Source organism: Copadichromis virginalis, linkage group LG22 (genome assembly GCF_057382275.1).
Source record: "Copadichromis virginalis isolate Kocher_CV1m ecotype Utaka linkage group LG22, C_Virginalis_male_GT1.1, whole genome shotgun sequence".
NCBI lineage: Eukaryota > Metazoa > Chordata > Actinopteri > Cichliformes > Cichlidae > Copadichromis > Copadichromis virginalis.
The window spans coordinates 7,287,448-7,311,326 of record NC_140638.1 but is presented as its reverse complement, the minus strand read 5'-3'; the positions used below and the strand labels follow the sequence as shown (position 1 = coordinate 7,311,326).

At 39.7% G+C, this 23,879-nt stretch overlaps 1 protein-coding gene across 1 annotated transcript; it reads right to left on the bottom strand.

The window, feature by feature from the left end:
- LOC146682590 (glycogen synthase kinase-3 beta-like) lies at positions 1–23,303 on the bottom strand. The gene is made up of 11 exons (XM_085445266.1): positions 22,930–23,303; positions 13,949–14,034; positions 11,610–11,711; positions 11,398–11,481; positions 10,848–10,958; positions 10,479–10,609; positions 8,083–8,287; positions 7,850–7,945; positions 6,099–6,285; positions 5,788–5,865; positions 1–4,895 (listed from the first exon to the last, which is right to left on the bottom strand). Exons 1-11 carry the CDS (start codon positions 23,102–23,104, stop codon positions 4,834–4,836), a joined length of 1,317 nt encoding a protein of 438 aa, XP_085301392.1. The 5' UTR covers positions 23,105–23,303; the 3' UTR covers positions 1–4,833.
- Between the last annotated feature and the right edge of the window lie 576 nt (positions 23,304–23,879).

Here is a 23,879-nt window from a genome sequence, read left to right as displayed (position 1 = left end):
CACAGTTTCATCACTTTATTACAGTAAATGAGTCCATATCGTACGCACACAGAACAGAGACAGACTTGTTTGTTTCTCTCTCCCTCTCCCTCCAGCACTCAGGCTCAGTGGTCTACGGGCCAGAGTGACACTAAAGTAAACAGATTAAATAAAAAATTAACAGATGTGATTTTTGTTTTTTTTAAAGGAGGTAATATTAACATCTGAGTTTTCAGAGAATTTAAGAACAATTTCTGAGATTCAGACTTCATGAAACTGTCAGTAATGTACATCCACACACACCTGATAGGTCTGTCGTAACACAGGCGCCCATGTCCACCCTGTTGTGATCGTTAGCAGCGATTCTGAATGCCACACAGCGCATAAACACAAAAATGCCCACATGTTGAGTACTAGCTGGACTCTAACCCAACTAAACACCTGTGAGATCGCTCGACACTTTTCCTCTCGATACTGCACAGTAATCATATTTTGCAAACTGTCACAAGCAAAAAGAGTTCTGTTCCAAAATGAGAATTAATGAGACGCTCGCTCTGATCCCGAGGCGTCAGTTAAGACTGCATTGTCAAACCTGCTGGCATCTGTGTTGTGATGCTCTGGGTAAAAAGCACGAAAATTTTCCGAAACCATAACCAAGCAGTTTATAAACGCATAGATTGAGGCAAGTGAAAGTCAAAAGTGAAAACCTGTTAATCCTGGAAAGTCACCAACACTCCTCCAAGCTCCTTATGACGATGACAACTGGAGCTGTGGTTAAGCCTCAGAGCGCCAACACTGAAGGACACATTTCGTATAATGGGGGAGACACAGAGGCACCTAATAAAGCACCATCATATAACTCAGTAGGACATGTAAATCTCAGGTGCTTTTTAAACCTGCTCCACTTACAAGGCAAGAAATACAGGAAGTACAACCACACATAAAAATAAACAAAAAACACTAAAGAGCTTTATGAACTCTGATAAAAGTTCTTAACTGGAGCTGGAGAAGCTAAGAGTTAACTTTCAACTTTATGCCACAGACTGTAAATAAATGATGGACATAACTCCTGTCAGGTCACCCGTTGGTTAGTGAGGTCATGTTATAAAGCCCCTGAGCAGATATTTTCACTGTCGCCATCTTAGCTTTCTGTAACGAGACATCATAGTGAGGGGGTAGACCCGACTGTGAAATGAAAGAAAAGCAAGATCGCAACTTGTTAACCAATAAGCACCATGTTCAGAGACTTGCAGTAACAACAGACAAGTGGGCGTGTCCAAAAACAAACTACACTTCAAGACGAGTGATTGAAGAGACTGAAACGAAGGATACCAATGACTGACGTGTGAAGAGGTGATAAATACACTGATGGGTCATCTAAGCAACCAGAACCTTGGCTTCGCTTTTCAGAATCAGCGGCTACGTCCATCTTTTATATACAGTCTGTGCTTAACAAACCCAACTCTATGACTGAAATGAGTGAGAGTGGTGCGTTTGAGTGTGAGGAATAAAATAACTACACTGTGCACTGACCTTCACTGAATTGTTATGGGCTGCTTGTACTTTGTACTCTACCCCCTGTGAAGCAGTAACAGGAGCAATTACTTAGCCTAATAATGAAAATGAGTGCATTACTTTATCTGTGCTATAAGGATTAGGCTTGCTGGTGTTCGCCATCTACAGTCAAAAGGTAATGACTACTGTAAATATGACCTGCACAACCTGCAAAGAGATTTTCTTTTGCTTTTTTATGTTTTTCCTCTTTCTGGGAAAAGCTGCAGGAAAAGGACCTGTTGGAGGATTGAATTAGTGCAGGTGGGAGTAAGTGGAACATCCTGTACATAAACAGCTCTTTTAGATATAATCACACTTAAATCAAAAATAAACCCCTTAAGTCTCACTTTAATGGTTTAATGTTCTGGACATTTCACATTTATTGACGTCACTGGCTGGCTTCTCGGGATAGACTCAAACCCAGGATGCTGCTTTTAAATGGCTCAGTCCTTTACAGGCGTCAGATTAGCTGATTATATTCACACTCGGTGAGCTGAGAGAGAGCATTATGGAACAGAACCCTTATAAGAGGCTCATTCAGCAGTCAGTCAGTCCACAGAGGACTAAAGGAGAAACAGGACGAGCTACTAAACAGTTTCACTGGTACACAAGAAAGAGAAGGAGAGAGAAAGATCGTCAACAAACATGAGGAGTGGCTGTTTTTTTTTTCCTTTTCACTTTTGCAGTATTTACATTTTGGATAGTGAAAAAAATTATTTACAAAAATGCAGGAACTAAGACAGCTTAATGAGGGGAAATAAGATATAAACAACTCTGTAATAAAAGTAAAAAGAGGAACAAATAAAAATCAGTGATATTTACACGTGCGATAAGAGGAGGAGGGGAGTTAGGAAGTAAAATGGCTTCTGAAACCAGCCACATTTGAGTCCTCTCCTCAGGCTTGGTCACAGCTTTTCATTGCGTCAGAAAAGACTGACAGCTCTGCGTGTGAACGCTGTCGACCCGCAGAGTCGATCAAACGTGCTGGTTGGGCTCTTACAGCAGAGAAAGGGGGATGCAGCCGGCTTTAACGCGCCACAAACAAATGAAGCGGCTGGCGGGGAAGAGTGATTCTCCTTGTGTAAAATTAATGTGAACGTGTGGAGCAATTTAAAAAAAAAAAAAAAAAGGTGGGGTGGAGGAAAAGAGCAGGTGGAGGCAATGGTACAATAGTATCAAATATACTATACTACAAACTTTCAAGTGGTCTGTACTGCGTACTAAAAATCAGTATTGTTGGCTGCTCTATTCCTAAAACACTGGCTGTTCAGACTGTAGGTGGGAGTATTCTCAGACACACACACACAGACACACACACACACATACACACTCACTCTCTGGGCTCCAACTACTTAAAGAAAAAAAACAAAACAATGCAGTGAGGACAGGAAGAACATCCTCACCATCACGGGGGTTAAATCAGAGTTGGTCCTCAAGAACACAGGAGTACCACACACACACACACAGACACACACACAGACACACACACAGACACACACACAGACACACTCAGCTTAAAGGGATTTCCCTGCTTGCCTACAGATATGCTTCCTCTTACGTCAGCACTGATGAGCTGATAGCCCAGCTCCATTTATCCTCGCACCATCACCACGACTTTAGAGTAACTCCAATCTCATCCAAAGACAACCTTATAAATAAACACGAACTCGCCGGAGCTTTCATTTGTTTCTCTGCTGCCTTTAATCAACAGTGAGACAAATACTCAAGCGCCACATTTCCAAACCAAGGAGGATTTAAAAAAAAAAAAAAAACAAAAAAAACCCCCAAAAAAGACAAAAACAGCTTTCTGATATCTGGACATGATTTGCATCTAAATCAATTTTTCTGCTAAGTTTTAACTGAAGTTTCGAGGCTTTCATATCCACACAACTACAAAAACCGGATGAGGGACCAATCAGATAATTCTCTGCTTCTTGTTTTTAAGCCATTAAAAGTCTGAATAATTTCAGACTGTAACACCAATTTATATGTTCATATCACTGACTTCATATCACAGAATTGAATCTTTAAAAGGAAGCAAATATGGAAATATAGTAAAGAAATAACTACGTTTTTGGTTTAGTTAAAACAGCAGAACACAGAGCCGTTTCCAGAGAAGGCTGAAATTCAAACATGTCTTTGGGGAAGGTTGAAAGTTTTCCTTTTCTGCTTGCTTAAAGAAAAGACTTTTTTTTTTTTTTTTTAATATAAAGTCTCCACCTCCACTTGCACATTATGGGGAACTTTTGCAATCTTCTTTCACAACACTGATCTAAGACTAAAAGTACTGTCTGAACCTTTTCCTGACATTTCATGATCAGGCGAACGCAGCCAAATTACCTGTGAAGGAGGAGAACGAGCAGCCACGCTTCTGTCCAGCCATCTAGAAACATTTCTGAGGAGGCCATTTCTTTTCCCCCAACCCTAATAGGTCTAAAACTATTTCCTGAAAAGTGATGCCTTCTTTTCGAGTTGCACTTAAGTGCCCTTTCCTACAAATATGCCTCTGTGGCCGACAATGTGGGACCTAATTTTAAAAGTAAAAACATGGTTAAAAACTGAGAAAGGGTCTCAAGCCTCAAAAAAATTAAGACTCCTTCCTTGTTGGGTATATATAGTTTAGTCAGAGAAGCGTTTAGTTCCTTTAGCAGACACACCTGTAAGGATGCTCGTTTCCAACACGAGGCAAACTGACATTTATCTGGCAGTGGCCTGTTTTTTTCTTCCATCTGCAGCTAAAACAACAACAGCTGAAGGTTTGATTTGTAACTTAGGTAGAGGACTGGACTAAAATAATGTCAATGTCCCTGCAACTGTTCTCCCATCCTGAGTTAAATTAAAGTCCTACTGTGATGACCTGTGATGAGGGGCCCAGTTCTAGTCTTGTTCAGGCAGCGTGCACTCATTTAAAAACACTGAATAAAAAAATAATCTTAAAAGTGAGGGGGGAAAAACAGGTATATAATGATTTTACCTAGCCAAATAAATAAAAACAAAGAAAACAAAAATGAAAAAAAAATGGTTAACAAAAGCTTATAATACAGAGGACCAGCCCCGACTATTGAACCTTCTAAAACCACCCGAGCAGCAGCGGGACGATTCGGTGTGTGTAACAATCTCCTGTCGTAGTTTCGACCCTGACACCTAAACAACGAAGGGTTTGCTCAGTGGATTTACTGTACAGAAACAGACCATGGAAGAAGATAGCAAAGCAGCATGGTGGACAGCTGTGGACACAGAGTGTGTGTGTGTCTGAGAAAACGTGGTGATGCTTTGCAGGCAGATGGGTGAGAAGCTGCTTCAGATGCTGTTGAGAGATCCTGGTACTGAACTGTGTTGAGATGAATCTGAACCGGTACCATCTGAAGGGGAGAGGAAGAAGAGGCAAAAGGTACAGTGAGCTTTAAATTGAAGCTTTACAGCTTTACAGAGCAGTAAACATCAGACAGTGTAATAGAAAATAATCAGTCTGAAATTTTATGCGTAGTGCTGCCATCTTGTGTCAGGAGAGAAAAAACAAAATAAAAACACCCGCTCCCCCAAACTTTCTATTTCAAACTATTTATGTCAGATTTATGTTTGTTTTTTTTAAATACACAAGGTGACTCTTAAGATCTTCAGAAACCTCTTAAGGCCTTAAAATCAACTTTGCATCTATTTTAAATCTGTACAAAACAGTAGCTTAAGTTTCAATTTGAAAGTCCTAGGCGACTTCCTTCTCGAGTAATCGGATTTACAAACTTTGGTGTCCATGCTGACCGCCCACCCACCCAGCAGGGTGACAACAAAACCATAAGATTTTTACTGCTGAGACGTACAAACAGCATAATATTTTTGAAAGACTTTTGAAGAACTAATTTAAGGCATTTAAACTTAGAGAATTTTGTGCAGCCTGTCTCAATTTTACCAAATGGCCATCATAAACTTTTCAGGTGAATGAGTTTAATTCCCTACAAGGCATTTTAAGGATTTGTATGAACTAAAAATAACAGAGGTGTTCAAATTTATACAAATATACGATGTTGATGGGGACATCAAGGATGGGACTTAAATAAGGTGTGCTTATTAAAATGTTTCCATGAGATATAAAGATGGTTTTCAAAAATATAAAGACAATTTTAAGAGTTTTAATTCTTCAGTGTCTGGCTTTAAAAAAATAAAATCAAAAAGGTAAAACATAAAAATATATTTCAGTTTTTTTCCCTCTCAGCTGCTATTGACAGTGTCAGTAAAATTACAATAAGAGTTTCCCACCGTGTGCAGAAGCAGCTGTGTGAGAGCGAGCGTGAGGAGGAATGAGGATTGAGTTCAGCTGAGGCTGGATCGACAGCTCTGCAGAGAATAAAAGGAGAGTTTTTATTTAGCGCTGAGTCATAAGGAGAGCGCAGTGTCATTCAACAGAACAAAAGAGGTATACTGAATTAACCGGAACACCTCAGCAGTCGCAGAACAAACTGACTTTAAAGTCGTGTTACAGACATAGAATCATCATGCAGAGCAGCTACAACTTAGCTGAACAATTAGCAAAGAAAAAAGGGAAGGAAACGAGACTTTAACTCTGCTACCTGTGGTGCTAAAGTTGAAGAGCATCGGCAGTTCTCGTCCACTGGGCAGCCTCGTGTTTGGCTGGCGCAGTTCGTCGAAGAAGGCATGTGCACAGGCCTCTAGCGGGGAGAGGCGTGAGGCTGGCGTGTACTCCAGCAGCCGAGAGCAAAGCGCAATGGCCTCTGGAGGGGTGCGAGGTTTAAACACCTGAGGAAATACGAGAGCTTTTCTTCAAAAGTTCCGACATCAAGCAACATGTTTTGATACTGGCAAGACATTGGTTAAACATACTGGCAAGCTCCATATGCCAGTATGTTTAACCAGTGTCATGCAATGCAGGGTTTCTTCCATTCTGGAAGTTAACCCAAAGTTAACCCAAAATGACAGACAGTTATTTCTATGCAGGAGTTCTGCATCTACAAAGGCAACAGCAGGCAGCTTTTGAAGTAGAGCCAGCTGCTTTGTAGTAAATTTACAAGGGATTCTTCTCTTGGCTGCATGCTGAGTATATACTTTTTGTATATCTCAGTTAATCAAACATTAAAAACACCTCAAGTCCATGTGGCCTCATCCTCACAACCACAGGATTTCTCTTTTTTACTCTAATAAACTTGTGCACCTAAAAGAGGTTTTCTACTCTCCTCCTCCTTAGGTCCTTTTTTTAAGGGAAAAGATAAATTATAGGGCTTTAAAATTCAATAAACCTACCAATAAAGATGAGCCTAATGATTGCTTCTGAGTGGCAGCACTTTATGGTTGCACTGGAAGCAGCAGTCGGTACATCAACAAAAATGATGTCCTAGCTGTAGGTGCCCCGTGCTTTGGTATCTCAGTTTTTCTAACCTGGCGCCATGTCTACGAGTGTGTTACAGCTCTACAGCAACATATAGCAATGCACACAGAGAGAAGCTGCAACAGCTGGAAAATATGAGACATGCTGGAGAAAACCTCTGTGACTGCTTCATTTCCTGTTTTGACTTCTTCTGCACCAGCGCTGGTGAAAAGGTTGCAACACCTACTGTTTTGGAGAAAACTAGCAAGTCCAGAGTGCCACAAACACCAATGTAAATATTCCCAGGGCTGTGATGATGTCATGCATACCATTGCAGTAACCATAAAGGAGGCTTACAGAGGACGTTGGGCACCAAACTGAACGAGACTTCACTTGAAAATACACTTAATGACACCAAAGACCAAATGACTCCTATCCCTGCTACACTACAGTAGCTACCAGTTAAGATACAGAAATGACTTTAAACTTTTAAATGTAAAGCATTTCATGGGCTCGCCGACTATATTACACATCAACTCCCCTTCAAAAACTGAGTCACTGCCCAAGTTCCTCGGGTCAGACTAAAGGAAATTTAGACACCCTGCAGTTGAGGAACTGTTTTGCAAAAGAACCGAGGTTAGCAAATTCTGCATCTACTTTTAAATCATTTCTTAAAACTTACTTTTGCAGAAATGATTCATTTTGTCTGAAAAAGTATAAAAGCTGTAACTGCTGGTTTTGCCATTTTCTTTTTAACATTATGAACAACAATACTTCATTTTTTGGGACTGTTACTTGACATCTAAGTCAGTGCCATCAATATAATTAACAAGAAACTACCAACATAACATTTTTCATTTACTTGATGAAACTGTGATAACTTTTATTTCTCACTTCAGACAAAAGATCGGTCTTATTCACAGTGCACCTGCTTCCAGAGAGCATAGACCTGGAGAAAACTGACTGTGCTGCTGTTATTCGTCCTCAGGTGTTATTTACCTTGGTCCAAGGATGCGCTTTGATCTGCGGGAACTTGAATTCTGTGTAGTTTGGATTCATCTCTCGAATTTGTTCCCTTGTTGGTGTTCCTAACACCTGAGAACAGAAGAGGAGGATAAGACATTTACTTCAAACAGAGTGTTTGCAAGACTACATTTTAATAGTATAAATGAATGGTGCAGAAAGACTTAAATGAAAAAACAAAACAACAAACAAACAAACAAACAACTCACTTTGATAATCTCCACTAGCTGATCCACTCCACTGTCGCCGGGGAATATGGGCTGTCCGAGCAGCAGCTCTGCCAGTACGCAGCCAGCTGACCAGATGTCGATGTTTGCTGTGTAGTCTGTGGCGCCAAAAATCAGCTCTGGGGCGCGGTAGTACCGTGAGCAGATATACGACACATTTGGTTCACCCCGGATAAGCTGCTTTGCGCTGAAGGAAGCACAAGAATCACGTTAAATGGTAACAAAGACGGCAGGAAAAAAAGAAAGATAGGAGATCAATATATACCAAACGACTCCCTACTGAGCACTCAGTTGTCTGGAAAATAGTGACACTATTCCTGGAAGATGCCTCTGTGTGCAGATAGTAAGAGGGTCGGAAGTTTTTATATTTCCCTGAGCATCAAAGAGAAATATAGACTCTGAGGACTAACTTCTTTCCTTTACCTTCCCCTTCTGTCAGCAAGCAAAATTTGAAAACAATTTTTATGATATACAAACATTCATAAAGCAATATAATCTTAAAAGAGTACTTGATGACTTTTATAAAATTTGCAATCAGGCATTTGCTGTTTTGAATTATAGTTTATTTCTATCAGACAGATTAACACAACTGGGCAGAGCAAGATTAACACTTTATTACACACCATATGAGTCCTTTCATTTAACAACGTCTTAATTTAACTACCGTAAATGTCGGGCTATAAGCCGCTACTTTTTGCACAAGCTTTGAACCCTGCGGCTTTTAGTCAGGTGCGGCTTTTCTATGGATTGTCCGTGATTTTTGTCATATCGTAAGACGATTTGTTTTGTGTGTTCCGCTGTTGTACGGCACTACGTTGCCTGGCGGAAGGATCGGGGTTCAAGAGTGGTATGTTAGTCACATGTCCGTCCGCCAGGCAACGTAGTGCCGTACGAAGTAGCGCGAAAAACAAACTTCAAAGTAGCGCTACGCGTTCAGCGGGAGTCGTGGATGATGAGCGGCGATAAACTTGCAAGTTATGCCCAAAAAGCAAGTTATGCCCAACTCCACCGGTGGATTCTGACAGCGTGGAAAAGTGCGAAAACATCCACGATCACCAACGGATTTTGAAGGGCTGGACTGCTGCATGATGGAGAGGAGGACACCGCCACGGCCCTTCTGAGGGTGTTCGACTCTGACACTGACAATGAGGATTTCTTTGGTTTTGAAAGTGACAACGAAGGAGAGAAGAAGAGTGGATGACGAAGCCATCCTGAGCCTGTTTGTATCCGACACTGGAGAAGAGGACTTTGGTGGTTTTAGTGCGCAGGAAGAAGAGAAAGATGGTGGTGAATGACTTGACTTTTCTTCTTGTTAAAGCTGTGTCACTGCACCTGAGCCTAAAAGGTAGTCCGAATCTATTGTTCTGGTGTGCTGTAGGTTATTGTTATGTACTACATGTGCAAATATGTACCCATAACTTGTTTTTCAAAATATTAATAAAAGTGATGTCTCCAAACAGCCATCTCTTTCCTGACAATTCCCTTTGTGCATATTCTCTTACATATGATAAGTCAACATTGAAACACCTGCGGCTTTTGGTCAGGTGCGGCTAATGTATGTACAAAACAGGATTTTCCCCTGATTTTAGCTTGTGCGGCTAATATTTAGGTGCGCTTTGTAGTCCGGGAAATACGGTAATTAAACATTGTAATTAAAGTCTGATCTTCAACCAAATGCCTGATCATCATCTGCAGATACTGAAGAGGAGATCAGTAATGCAGCTTGAGTGCAGGAGAAAGGCTATTGGGAGAGACGTGTGTGCTTGTGAAACAGAAAAATAAGCATTTGAATAAAAAAAATAAAATACTACCAAAAATAAAAACAGAGCCGTGTTCCTGACGCTAAACTTGAGTTTTTGCCAGCTGTCATTTCTGGATCTAATATAAGACGCATGAAACCATACATCACTGTTTAATACTTCACACTCTGTACAGGGCTTTTCTCAGCACACGTTTACAGCAGCTGTGTTACTTTCTGCTTGTTTTATGGTTAACTTTTTTGTATTTTTACAACATTACTCTTTGCTTTTCCTTTGTGAAGTATAATGCTCTAATAGCCATTGACGTGTCCTCGTTTCCAATTAATCACATGCAGCAAACTCCAAGTCTTTCACATGAATGTGCTCATAGCTAGATTAGATGAGTTGAATTGAGGTGACAACCACCTTCATTACCCTGTTCAGACTGTTTGCAGTCCTATGCATGTTGAACTTGATTCACAGAACAGAATCTAAGTGTTAAGCATTAGAAATGCTGTTATTCTTCCCATATTAGATTTCAGAAAAAATATATATACTTAAAAGGCAGATAAACGTAATCCTGCTACTACTGTTAAATTAAGTTCTGATTTGTGTGGAAATTTTTTTGGTTTAGTTTACCTGCCAAAGTCACACAGCTTTAGGACGGCAGTTTCTGGGTCGACGAGCAGGTTTTGGGGCTTGATGTCTCTGTGACACACACCTTGGGAATGGATATAAGCCAGACTGCGAAACAACTGGTACATGTACACCTGTTGGAGGTCAACACAAAATACAAAAATCAGACAACATAGAAATAATTTATTAAGAGGCATAAATAGCATAAAGCTTGGTATTTGTACTGGAGACCTGAGGAGATTCTTGAAAACAAGAAGGAAATTCTGAACTTTACAATGTTTGAAGTTTTTGGAGAATAAAAACTGCAACAGAAAAATACTGTGACTTGGACAACATGGAAATGTTTTGGAAGGAAATTAGGGGCAGAATTACCTTCACATATATGATAGGAATAATGCTCTTGGCCTTGTTAAAATGCCTGGCAACCCTGTAGACCGTCTCGGGGACAAAGTCCAGCACGAGGTTGAGGTACACTTCATCCTTCTGCAAAGGATGGAGGGATTGACACAAAGGTAACTGTAGTTAAAGCATTTATGGTTTAAGACAGCTAAGCAAACAGACAGACAAGCCTGGCATAACCTCGCACGCTGATACAAAACATTTCCAGTAAGTTACTTCTGCAACATTAAATCAGATTCTATATTTATCAGTAAAAGAAACTAATTTCTTCCCCTTTTTAGGGTTGGGTTATTTTTTTAATGCTATATCTGAGCATCTGTATATGTATTATGGACATGCACCATTTCCTTTTATTTATAGTTTCGACATACTGAAACTACTGGGAGTTTAGAGAGGTTTAATTATTTTATGTCTATTTTTTTTTTTATAAACCATAGCTTAACTTATGTTAGTTTTGTTTCACCATCTCTTCTTTCAGCTCTCTTTAGAGTAGTCTGTACCATGACCCTTTTGTTTTTTTTACCTTCTCGCCACTAGAGTAGAAGAAATAACGTAATCGGACAATGTTGCAGTGGTCCAACTTCCTCATGATCTGTAGTTCCCGATTCTGTACAAACAGACACATGAGTCAATGAGGGAAACCAAGTAAACAAAGTGATCACGAAAACTATTAACAAGGAGGGTGAGGGGGGTGCCATTGATAAGATTATTACAGAAACTAAATTACACGCCTACCTTGAACCTCTTATCCTGCAGAACCTTTTTGATGGCCACCATCTCCTGTGTGTCGATGAGGCGAGCTTGGTACACCACACCAAACGACCCATTCCCAATGACCTGCAAGGTTTTAACAGAACAGGAGAGTCAGACTGAAGGACAGCCCATCAGGTGATCAACCACAAACATTTATTTAATTTCCTGAAAGCTGCAGCTGCTGGTGTTTCCATTCTTTTAACAGTAATAAATTGGCTCTATCCATCTTTGACTGATAGTCTGTTTTTTTCTGAAAGTCTTTTTCAAGCCTACAGCGCATATGATGACTCTTCAGTGGAGATCTGTCACTCTAACAACCACAAAATTTAAATTATAAAATAGCAACTTATGTATTTAAATCCAAACAATCTTCCTTTTTTGTTAATCCTACCTCAGCCTATTCTTATAAAACTAATGAAGTAGTTTCTCATGCCTAAACCTAACGATTTATGGTGTCCAACCAAATTCCATTAGTAATCTAACAGAAGTGTTAAGGGTCTCATGCGGGACTTCTGTGAAATGATAACTATGTGGACATATGTAGAAAATTTGTTTATAAAAATAAATAAGAGGGGAAATTAATGATCAAGAAAATGTTTTAATAGATTAAATCTTGTGACTGTTTCACAAAAGATAGATGGATAGTCAGACATGAGCACAGAAACAGTACATGAATAAATCAAAATTCTTTGGCAATTTTCCCATTTAAATCCTTTGGTATTAAAATTACAGGTATTAAAAATGGCGATTAAGCACATTGAGATGTTTGTAGTCAGATTTTATTTCTGCTTAAGACTCTTGCCAAATTATACAAATATAATGATAACGTTCCACTGCTGCAGGCATCAGACAAGTTAAGTATTTCTGATAAGCCTAAACGACGATTTTATTGGCTTTGTGATAAAAGTGTGATAAATCTGAATTTACACACACCTACAGAGCCATTAAGTAATCTTAAAAGTGATAACAGCCTGGCTCTGTGCAACACTCTTCTTTATGTAGTTTCAGGCTACAGTTGACACAGTTATGTCATTTTTTCCAAAGACACAAGCAAAAGAATGTGCGCCTTTAAAATCATGCATTTTTATGGCTTGGCAGAATAATTATGGAAATATCAGCATTGACCAATACCCTTATTAATTCCACATGCAGTGATTAAAGTTTCAAATAACGTTTGACTTATCCCTGTGAGCCAAAAGCTCAGGATTCAGATTGTTCCACTGGTAGCTCTATAGGATGGGTGTCAAACTCCAGTCCTTGAGGGCCAGTGTTCTGAAACTTCATGCTGAGGTGGTGATGTTACAGTAGCTCATGAGTGAATGAACATGGTGCAATTAAAGTACTTTTAGGAGTACATTTTTCCAAATACATGTATTTTAATTTACTTGAGTTAGGTTAGGGGTTGCCACCTCAGCATGCAGTTCTATAGTCTTGCTAATGACCTACTTATTTTATTCCGTTGTGTTGCAGCTGGACACGTTTAAAAGTTTCAGGACACTGGCCCTCAAGGACTAAAACCTGTGACGTTTAAAAACTCATGAAAACTAACTCATCAAAAACTAATCACGAGAATCCAATAAAAATATAAAGTTGGAAATAAGAACGACAGATCCCATTTAACGTCTTTAACGCCCTTGTCATACCAAATGAGGGCAGTTTTTGCTGAGATTACATACAAAGTTTATGCACGATTTGGTTTGCCAAAAATTTCTGTTAGACAATAAGAAAAGTGGCAATAATGCGTCTGTGTGGGTTGAAAATATTTCAGCTTCAGTGAAAAATCTGCTTGATGCTGTATCATGATGACCCATCAGCTGAAACTCTCCTACAGACTGGATGTTTTGGTGGCGTCACCAACAATGACAAATGGAGGACAAGCGCACTGTACTCGCCAAGTGTTTGATTCAACTTCAGTTTCTCATTGTTACAAACTACATAAACTATAAATTCATTTTGCTCTTGGAGAAAAGGGGGGGGGGGGGGAAACCTGGATGCTACTAAGAACCAATCAGAAGTCCTTAAAAGTGGTTTGATTTTGATACATTTTCTTTTAGTTTCAAGAAAACTGAAATTGTGTTGTTCTGATTTTTAAAAATCCAAAAGAAACCAAAGAAGACGTATAAGCATTTGGTTCTGCACAAGTGTGTTTGGTCTCTACTTGCTACATAGACTGGGGGCTTTACATGTGCTGTTCACAACTGTGCGTTTAATATGCAGCAACTAAGTAAAACCATCCTCAACAGACAAAACAAAAATGAGGAGAAGACTTGGAAAAAGAAAGTTGTAATTTCATAGAGCTTCAGTTTTTCTTTCTTTCTCACCTTGATGTCAGTGTAGGAGACTTCCTGTGGGCGGTCTGGTCCCTGACCCGGTGTGGCCACGACTGTTGTCACCTTCCCGCTGTCTCCTAGGAAACAAGCAGGAAGAGGCATGTTAAAAATTGTAGCTATAGTGAGGTTAACTGTGCTGCAGACCACAGAACAGTTATAAGGAGGTTTTAAATGTCCTGTCATCCCTCTGGCTCATTTCTATGAGACTTAAAGAAATGAAAGACCTTTAGGATACAAACTAAACAGCACTCCTGACATTCAACTGACTGCCAACAGCCTTTACATCTGGGCTGTCTCTCCACTGGCCGGGTGATTATTTAGGTTAATGACAGCCTGTGAATGATTGTCAACTTTACAAAACCCTCCAAGGAAGAAGGAGCGAAAGACAGAGTTCATATTCAAGACGCTGTGACTAATTAAAGTGGGAATGGACCCAAAAATAGGCCAGCCACTTTCTTTGTCTTCATAAATTTTTTTTAAGTCATAACAGCCTAACATAAAAGGATTATTTTTGTAGCATCATCAGCCATATATTAGCCTCCAGTATAATGGGAAGACTGTAGCATTTCACTCAATTATTGTTTAACTGAAATGGAGGAAATATACTTTTCTGCCATTAACATTTTCACACGTGAGCCTCAGATTGAGGTTCAATTACCCAGACATCTAACCTACCCGAATGGTTCAATCATTAAGGTGGTGACTTTGGTTTGCACACATGATTTCATGTTTTTCCCATCACCTCGTTTCCTGTCAGCTAGATGTTCGCTCACTAAAGCCCGTTTTTTTCACTAGCACCTACTTCACTCGACTGTTTTTAGGTTTTTCCATTAGGTGGTAGTACAACCTGGTACCAGGTACTTTTTTAGTACCTACTCGAACGGATTTCCAAGTGAGCCGAGTCGAGCCGAAAATGTGCCATCAACAGACTGCACGCCACTGATTGGCCAGGGAGTGACGTCAGTCAATGAGTCATGAGGGCAACTTTCAGGAATAAAACCAGTCATTTGTGGAAACCTGGAAATGATGAAAATGGCTACGCACAAGTGCCCTCCATTTTTGTGTTTGTTTTGCATAAAAATGTCACAGGACCTTGCTATAATACCACCACCCACATTGAGGTAGTAATCAATTATAATGGAAAACAATCGAAACTCAGTAGAGTCACGTTGAGTAGGTGCTGGTGGAAAAGAGGCTATTTTTTGCATGTAAAAATAATCCTGAGAACAGAAATCCTGCATACGTGGCTGAAACCGTGACTCTCTCTCAGGTCAAAGCTGGTCGAGGTGTGAAAGCAAAAACTGAATCACAGACCGAAGGACGGTGACATTCTTCCGATGAGCCCCAGTCTCTTACAAAGAAAGAAATATCAGAATACTGCAAAAAGAAATTAAATGCATGGGTTGTTCTCTATCAGATAAGGCATGCCTTGGAGTTGAGAAAAGTGTAAAGCATCTCCAACATCGGCCCAATTTCCTTTCACATCTATTTTTTACCAACAAGGTTTCTAAGTGTCAAAATGTTTGATAAATTAGCATGTACACTTCAATCAATCATCATCAACACCACCACCACAAACAAACAGATAAAAGTAAAAAAAAAAATAAAAAAAAAAGGGGGGGGGGATACAAACACACAAAACGTTTCCTCAACAGTCCAAGTAGAATCATAGTTTAGAAGTACTAATTCTCATAGGAAGATATGCCTCGTGCAGAAAAGTCACTGTCTTGTATATGAAAATTTGGGAATCATCTGTTGTTCCTGTCAACTAGTTCTGAAATTTCCAGTACAGACCAAAGTAGTTTTGGGTTTCCACCAAATGAAAATCACCAATACTGTGTTTTCAGTGGGGTTTACTAAACTCAAGATTAAAAATGTCATTTTTGTTTGGCAAATTGACGGGTCTTAGTTTTGAGTATATGTGGATCAATCATGCCTTTATGCAATACCCTTAAAGACTCATTTGAGCCTGGAAAAACCTCGAATAAACTGCATCAGCAGGTTTCCCAGACATGGATTAGGCCTAGGCCCAGTCTAAACGAAAAACTCAATGAAAACCTGTGTTGACGGTCTGCGATTAGGCTTAATCTATGTCTGAACCTTGATCCGATTCCCATTTCTCTGTGTGGCCATTGGTTAAACTTAATATGACAACCCTGCTTTAACTTTAAATTTAATTTTCCTGTGTTATCTGTGCAGTCTAAATAATGGGGCAACACTGTCATGTAGCTATGATGGTTCTGTGTCACTACCACTCTATGTCCACACACTTAATGCTCTGTTTACCAAACAAGACAATGCACTTATTGATATTGTTCTCGTTCACACAGAACTGCATACCCTAGTGTTCCTGCATGTCTGTGTCCACACAGCAAACTGTCCTGGTTATCCAAATGACACGATGGCAGTATCTGTTACAGCTGAAACCGTGAGGCCTGCAGCGTGACCGTGTCAGTGGGTTCCCTACCTCATTGACTGGGTTCAAGCTCTGAACCCTGATGAACACACTCACTTGTCCAGGTTAAAAGTAGGGCAACTGTCTTAGATGCTGCTCCCCCCCCCCTTCTGCTGCTGATTATTTTTTATAGCATGAAAAATAATTTCCACGGGCTTGTAACTTGCTCGAGGCTGTTAATCTATCACGATAAAGATGAAGCCTTTTCTCCGTCTCCGTCAGAGTTCCTGATTTATCACCGCTTCACGGTTCAGTGTTTTCCTACCAGCGCTGCATTGTGTGTCACCGCTTGGCTTCCTGTCTTTCACCTGACATTCACAGACGGGAAACACGCGTCTCCAGGAGGAAATAATCCCTGCATGCATGCCATTATTCAAACTCTGTCACACCAACACCAATTCAGCTGCAGTTTTTTTGTTTGTTTTTTTTAAAAGGCTGATACATTGTAGCCAGATCAAAAAATGCGTGTTGCATCTACTCCTCCTAACCTCCAAGTCAAATTAATAATGACCTCAGCTGAACATTTATCTCCCACTGGGATATTTCTAATCAAAAAATGTTTCTTAACAGGAATTTGGTTGTATATTTATACGTTGTATTTTACTGCAAGTGGCTCATTGTTGTGGCAAGGAAAATGAACACTTGCATGCAAGTCCCGACAATAAACACTCTGATTTTATTGTAATTTCCCACCCATAATCGTTATATATGATAATAGACCTAGAACAAGATTTACTGCTGCAGAACTCTTGATTTTGAATGTTTCTCTGCAAATATTTTAAATACGACACATCTAAAAACCATGTGTTTGTTTAGACTTGCTCTGAAACAGAAGCACAACAGAGGATAAAAGGCTGGTGTTAAAATAATAAGGGCACACTGTACCCACCTTAAGTGTTCCTTTTCTAGTATTACTGACGCAAATAGATTTAGTAATGTAGTTGGTAATGGTGCATCACAAAAAGTTTCCCCTCATGTTACTTGCGGGAATAGAGTTGTGCTAGAAACCTACAAATATCTGCAGCCAGTGGAAAAGTAAGCTGGAATCAAAACATATTGTCAGCATTAACCACCGAGTGTTAAGCTTCTATTCAGTTCTCTCCTTTTTTTCCTGTCTGTCTGAAAACCCAACGTGAACCATTCATCTCCAGCTGCTTTTAAATGCCATCAATAAGCTTGCCCCTCGTTCCTTTTTGAAAATTTTTACACCACAGTTGAAACAGAACTTGAGTAAACAAGGATTCATATGCACACAGAAAACCATTCACTCACTGTGCATCGCTTTGAAACTGATGATGATCACTTGTGGAAATCACAAGGTCCATCTTGTCTAGTAAGCCTCTACCTTATTTACCACTAGGTCTTATGACAAATATGACATTTGACACTTTCACTGGTAGCCCCTTCAGTCATTTGCTGCAAGTTGAGAAAAGTTTATCTCAGGTCCCGCCCACTTTTGCGTTGCCAAATATGTACATTCTGTGATCTCTGGTCACTACAGTGCAGCAAATCACTTCTGGTGTGGACACAGTTTAATTGAATGGAAGATAATTTCACACCTTTTAAACTTTGAAAACAAAATGTAAATACATTGAAGTCCCATACAGAATAAAATGGGCACCATAAATAAGCGTACTTGGTAATTTATAAGCCAAATAATTTAGTCAGCTGAGGGTTACACTATGCAAGAAGTAGTCTGAATTGCCACACTTAAGCAGCAGGTTTCTGTGTTAATATCTTTACACACAAGAAACAAACTGCACTTAGATGAACTCCACACTTTAAAGCAAAGTAGTTCAAGAGAATTAAGTTTACCTTATTAATATGCAGTTTAATGCAGCAGCATCTTCCAAAAAATCTAACCAGGGCATCTGCTCTGTGGGGAGAACTGCTGGTGGAAGAAAGAGGCTTCTATTGTTTTAGAGTATAGCACTCATGTTATGTTTAACATGTCCATAAAAAAACAAACAAACCAAAAAACAAACATGTCCACTTCCCGGTACACTGAGGTTACATCTGTGAGTAAACTGTAAGCTGATTTACATCAACTTTACATAAAATCAATGTAGCTGTTACCAACCTTGTGATACCCTCAAGCCTGAGGTGATCACATGATTGTATCAGAAACGCCTCTGCAGTGTTTCACAGAAGAGATAGTGACTCAACACACATTTCCTACTTTATCAAACTGACAGTCTGACACTGAGCTGTCCGTTTTCTAAAGCTTGTCCAGGTCACAGGTAGAGTGACCTAATCCTAACAAAATAAATATTTGTGTGGATCAGATTAAAAAAAAATGTTTTAAATGTGTGTTACTGGGAATTATGCACTCGTTTATTAACAACATTAGTATTTAACAATGTTTCAAAGGGTAGAAACACGCATGAATGCTGTTGAATAAGTTAACAGACTTATTCAACAGCAAGGCCTATTCTAAGCCAGGAAACACCTGCTACAGTTAAAAGACAGCCTGAAATACTGACATTGTTAACCTACACAAAAGCTTCACAGTTACAGGTGTGGCATCATTCGTGTGAAGGACAAACATCCAGGATTTAATTTAATTGCATTTTTCCCCCCAACTTGCTTGCTAAGAATAAGCAGTAAGCATAAATGAAAATAGATAACTCTTTCTCAGTTTTACCGATGGATAAACACATTTCAAACATCACAACTTTTACTTGGAAGGCGAACGGTCTCTTGCCCCTGACTTGTGTCCTACATGTTCAACCTCCACTGTACAGGTATGATGCTCTGAATTTTATATATTGCATTGCAAAAGTCAAGCCCTCATATCATTCATCCAGCATTGACATCAGATTGCCATGAGCACGAAACTAGAAGTTAGATCCTCAACTGTATTTTGCATTATAAAACTTCAAACACTGCAAAGGAATTACACTTTATGCATGAAGCAGACCTGAGATAAATCCTGGTGCTGCTCACAGACCATACAAAAAAAACAAAACAAAACAGGAAAAGAGAACATCTTCCTGGATGCAGCGGTGACAGCAGCCGACAAGGTAATTATACAACGATGTGAAGAAATGTTCTGCTTCATGGAAGCAGGACCTGTTTCCTCTTTTGAATAGAAAAACTCTACAATACACATACACACACAAAAAAATTAAATTCACTGTCAAGCATCCCATAATATTAGCATCAATTCTGATGCTGGTACTCTAATTTCCAAGAGAGAAATATTTTAGTGATTATATAAGTATTAATAACAGCGTATTTCAGCAAAAATGTAATCATAGAGGATTACTGTACACAGCATGTCTTTAGTCCTCCTCCTTCACTTCAAAGACATGTCAGGGCTTGTCAGCTCAGGAGGTACATTCACACAGGGCCTTAATGCAGAAAACTAAGGTTTTCAGGACATCTCCACACCAATTAAAACTATTTTGGCAGGTAACCAGGTGGGTAAGCAACCTGTTATTTAATCTAAGCTATAAGGAGGTGCATTTTTCTTTATTGTTTAATACACAGTGAGGTAAAAATGTCATCTTTAAGAGTTACCAACAACAAGTACCATATTCAGAGCAAAGGACTGAAATTAGACCAATACCGGTATTTTATAACATCAAGGAAATGCCTCAACATTACATGTTTTCCAGTCTTTATACAGACAGATCCATTGAAAAACAAGCCAACGCGTTAGAGATTTAGTTGTGGACTTTGACTCAGGCTACACACTAGCCCGGATAGATTTGAAAACAGCGTTTTCGTCTGAAAAACGCTCGGAGTCCACAGTAGCGTTTTCAGTCATTTCCACAGAGTTGTGCGTCCACATTGAAACGGCAGAAAACGCCTACGTTCCAGTACCGCGCATGCGTGAAGCGCAAGAAGATTCGGCCTGCCTCATTTCTGTCAGCCGTTTATTTACTTTCCGGCTCGTTGAAATGTCGCGGCAAAATGTCGAGGAAAAGCACCGAGTTTTTCAAATGGACTAACAATGAGGTGGAGATGTTGCTGCAAGTAACACAAAAGTACAAAGTTGCAAAAGCGAGTGAGAATTAAAGAATTTGAAGAAAAGCTATCTGGAGCATGTACAAACTGATATTAATGTTTAAAAGGGCTGTCAAAATTGAGAGCAAATAAAACAACAGCTGTATAATGCCCTCCGCTATCTTTGTTTAATTAGTCACATGAGTGCATCACATGACTAAAATGCGTCATCGTTTTCGAAAGTCTGCGTTTTCACTGTCCACACTGCGACGCAAACGCACCGTCTTCAAATGTATTCGTTTTCCAGAGCGTTTTCAAAACGCTGCGTTTTTCCTTGGGGAAAGCGCCATCCGGTGTGGATGGGAGGCCAAAATGGAGAGAAAACGATGTGTTTTCAAAACGCATTAGTGTGGACGGAGCCTCAGAGCTGAACTTTTCTCATGTGAGATTTATCTCCAGATCTGCCATTTATCTCCTTAAAAATGCCACAAAAGTGAAACCATTTCTTTATCTCTCCAAGTGACCAAGCTTTTAAAGCAGGCTTGAAAAATGCTCAGCTATCTAGTCTTTGAAAAAACAGCAGCCTGAGTGCTTATTTGGACAAGATGGATGGTACGCATTAAGGCCCTACGGTCCTTTGCTGCACAAATCCAGGAGTTTTCCAGCAAAAACCAAAAAAGTGTTGGCTTTCTACCTAAAGAAAGATCAGCAGGATTATGATTTCAAAGTTGTTGGTTTTTTGTTTTTTTTTTAAATTCTTGTTAGTGGTGTTTAATGTTTAATGTAGACTTTAGTAAGGCAACACAGATTCTGTGCCTTACATATACTGGAAGAAATTGTGATTATATTTGCAGTCATCACTGCCCCAAAGGTCCATTTTTAGCCAGAAAAAAGCCCTAATGTGTCTTATATGCTCTCAGAGTATACGCCATTATACCAGGTGGGGCAGCTTTTTACTTTTTATGCTTCAAATCACAGGAACAATCACTGAAATAGAAAATCTAAAACCGGCCTCTTCAGCCTGGCTTGTGATTAAGTATGATTTATAGACATAGCTTACCACTTTTTAAATTGGCTTTGCTGTATCTAGTTTTCAAAATGTAATTAATGTTAAATCCCTTTCAAATATTTATCGGGCGTTACCTTCCTGTGTTCCCTTCTCCTTTTGAAAAGGCATGTATGGTTTAAAATAAATAAAATAAGTTATTGTATTTTATTCTGTTTGGTTTTATAATTTACTCTCTACTTTTTATTTCATTTGTTTTATTATTTTTTTTATAGGCTTGTCAGTCATCTGTGAAGCACTACAATTCAACTTTGCATTGACTAAGCTCCATGTCCAAGTTTAATTTTAATCCCCCAAATCACTTCATTCCCTCACGTGTCAACGTTGCTCCGGGTTCACTGTGGTCTGCTGGGAGTGAGGCTGGCTATACAATTAAGCATATCAGAGGTTTAGGTGTTTTTTTTTTAAATTTTTTATTATTATTTCTGATGAACAAAAATGGATTAAAGTATTTTTACCCAACTTACAAAAAGAACTTGTTTAAAAAAATAAAAATAAATAAATATCACAGTCCTGGTGATATATTCAGGAAAATCCTACTGACAGAAATTCTGCCTCCAGGTATAGCTTGCAGGTTGCTCAAACATGACAAAAAAACACCTGATCAACCATTCAAAAGAGTATCTTTAAATTGCCAAAGGCAACATTTGATAGGACATCAGTCTGTGTTGTTCTGCTGCAGAGAAACTAGGGGTCACATGGCTTTGAACTGGAGATGACCTCCCTTTTGGGCTCTAATATCAAGAGACGCGGCAGTGGCTGCAAATGGATAAGGTTTGGATTAACACACACACATAGATCTCTGCTTACACCCGCTACTACAGTGATAAAAGGGCATACTATTATTTCTCCTCAGACTGAGGAAACCCACTCCTTGGGCTCTGCTGTTGGACGTGGATCACTTGCATCCTCCAGGCGTCGGCCACCTGCTGCTAAGCTTCTTTTTTTAACACTACCCCGCAGGTGACCTTGGTGAATATGCAACTTTTCCGCCCTGACCCTCCACCAGTGGATTCAGACTGTTAGCTAATGGCACTCTCAGCTACACCTACAAAAGACCCTTCAATTGAGCACTCAACTTGGGGTATTACAGTCTAGCTTGGTCACAAAGAACAACGGAGCTGATTTAACAGCTCAGCAGCCACAATGACCACAATAAAAAAATCCAACCCACTTGCAGCTTTTAAACACATATTAGTTAGTTACTTCAAATCTTTAATGTGCTTTAGTTTTGCTCGATTAAAATGATGGCATGTGAAACAGTCTTGACACCAGACGGGGTGAAAAGAGCCATCGGCCGGACAGGGAACTAGTAATGTACAAAACAAGTGGCTAACGTTAGCAGGCTAGTAACCTTGCTAGCCAGTTCGCGGAGAAATAACGACTTTCCTCTGCGCTGTGACACATAACGACGGTGTGTAGTTTTTAGTTTGTAACTTGTAATATGACATATTGATTCAGCACATTCTGATAAGGAGTTAGTAGATAATTACAACTTACTGGCAAGCTTAAGGTTGGAGCATCCTGACGAGCTGCTACCGGAGGCCTGCGAGACCCCGGTCTTTCCTGTGCTGCTCCCCACGGCAGCGGCTGATCCGGCGGACGCAGCAGCGGCTCCTGGAACACCTGGCGGCTCAGCAAACGAGCTGGTCCTGGGCCGCCCGCTGCCGCTCATATCTCTGTGCAGGGGTCAGGGTTGTTGTTTCACCGTTTTTTCAGCTAAACCACTATTACTTATGAACAACCGGCAACGAACAATCACACCAAAGACACACCAAGAAACACCGCTCCCGTTGCCGCCGGCTGTCTGGGCTTATAGCTGTTGCTAGACACCTAGAAACAGACCGCACGCAATGACACCTGGGAGATGGAGTTAGAGCCAACCGCTACTTAGGTTTGCCGCTCTGAATTTTACAAATCAAAACAACTACAAATTTCAACTGGATTAACAGGAGGGATGTAGGCCAGAAAGAGCCGCAGCTACAGTTAAATTTAAATGTAAAACTATAACATTTGTAGAAAAGCAACAAAAAATTCAAGATACATCACAGAATTTAGCTTTTTTTCTCGGAAATAACTCACACCCTTTTACTTTAGTTCATATTACAGCCTGGACTCTTATATTAATTTTTCTCTTTGTAAAAATGTAATAAAAGTAACATAAATATTGGAAATACAAATAAAACTCAATGACCGATCACTGTGAGGTTCAACACTGCTGTGCCGTTTAAATCTTTAACAGCATATCCTTTAAATTAAATGTATTTTTTCCATTTTATTTCATGCCTTTGGTGTTATGTCTTGCTTGGGTAAACAAAAAAAAAAAAAGAACTAATGAAGGCCAATGGATTTATTTAGGGTTCAGACGTGGGCAGCCAGGTGTTATCTCCAGCTTCCCACAGAGCATCTGTTTTACTGTACTGAAAGCTCTTTGACCAGGTCTCCTTAAC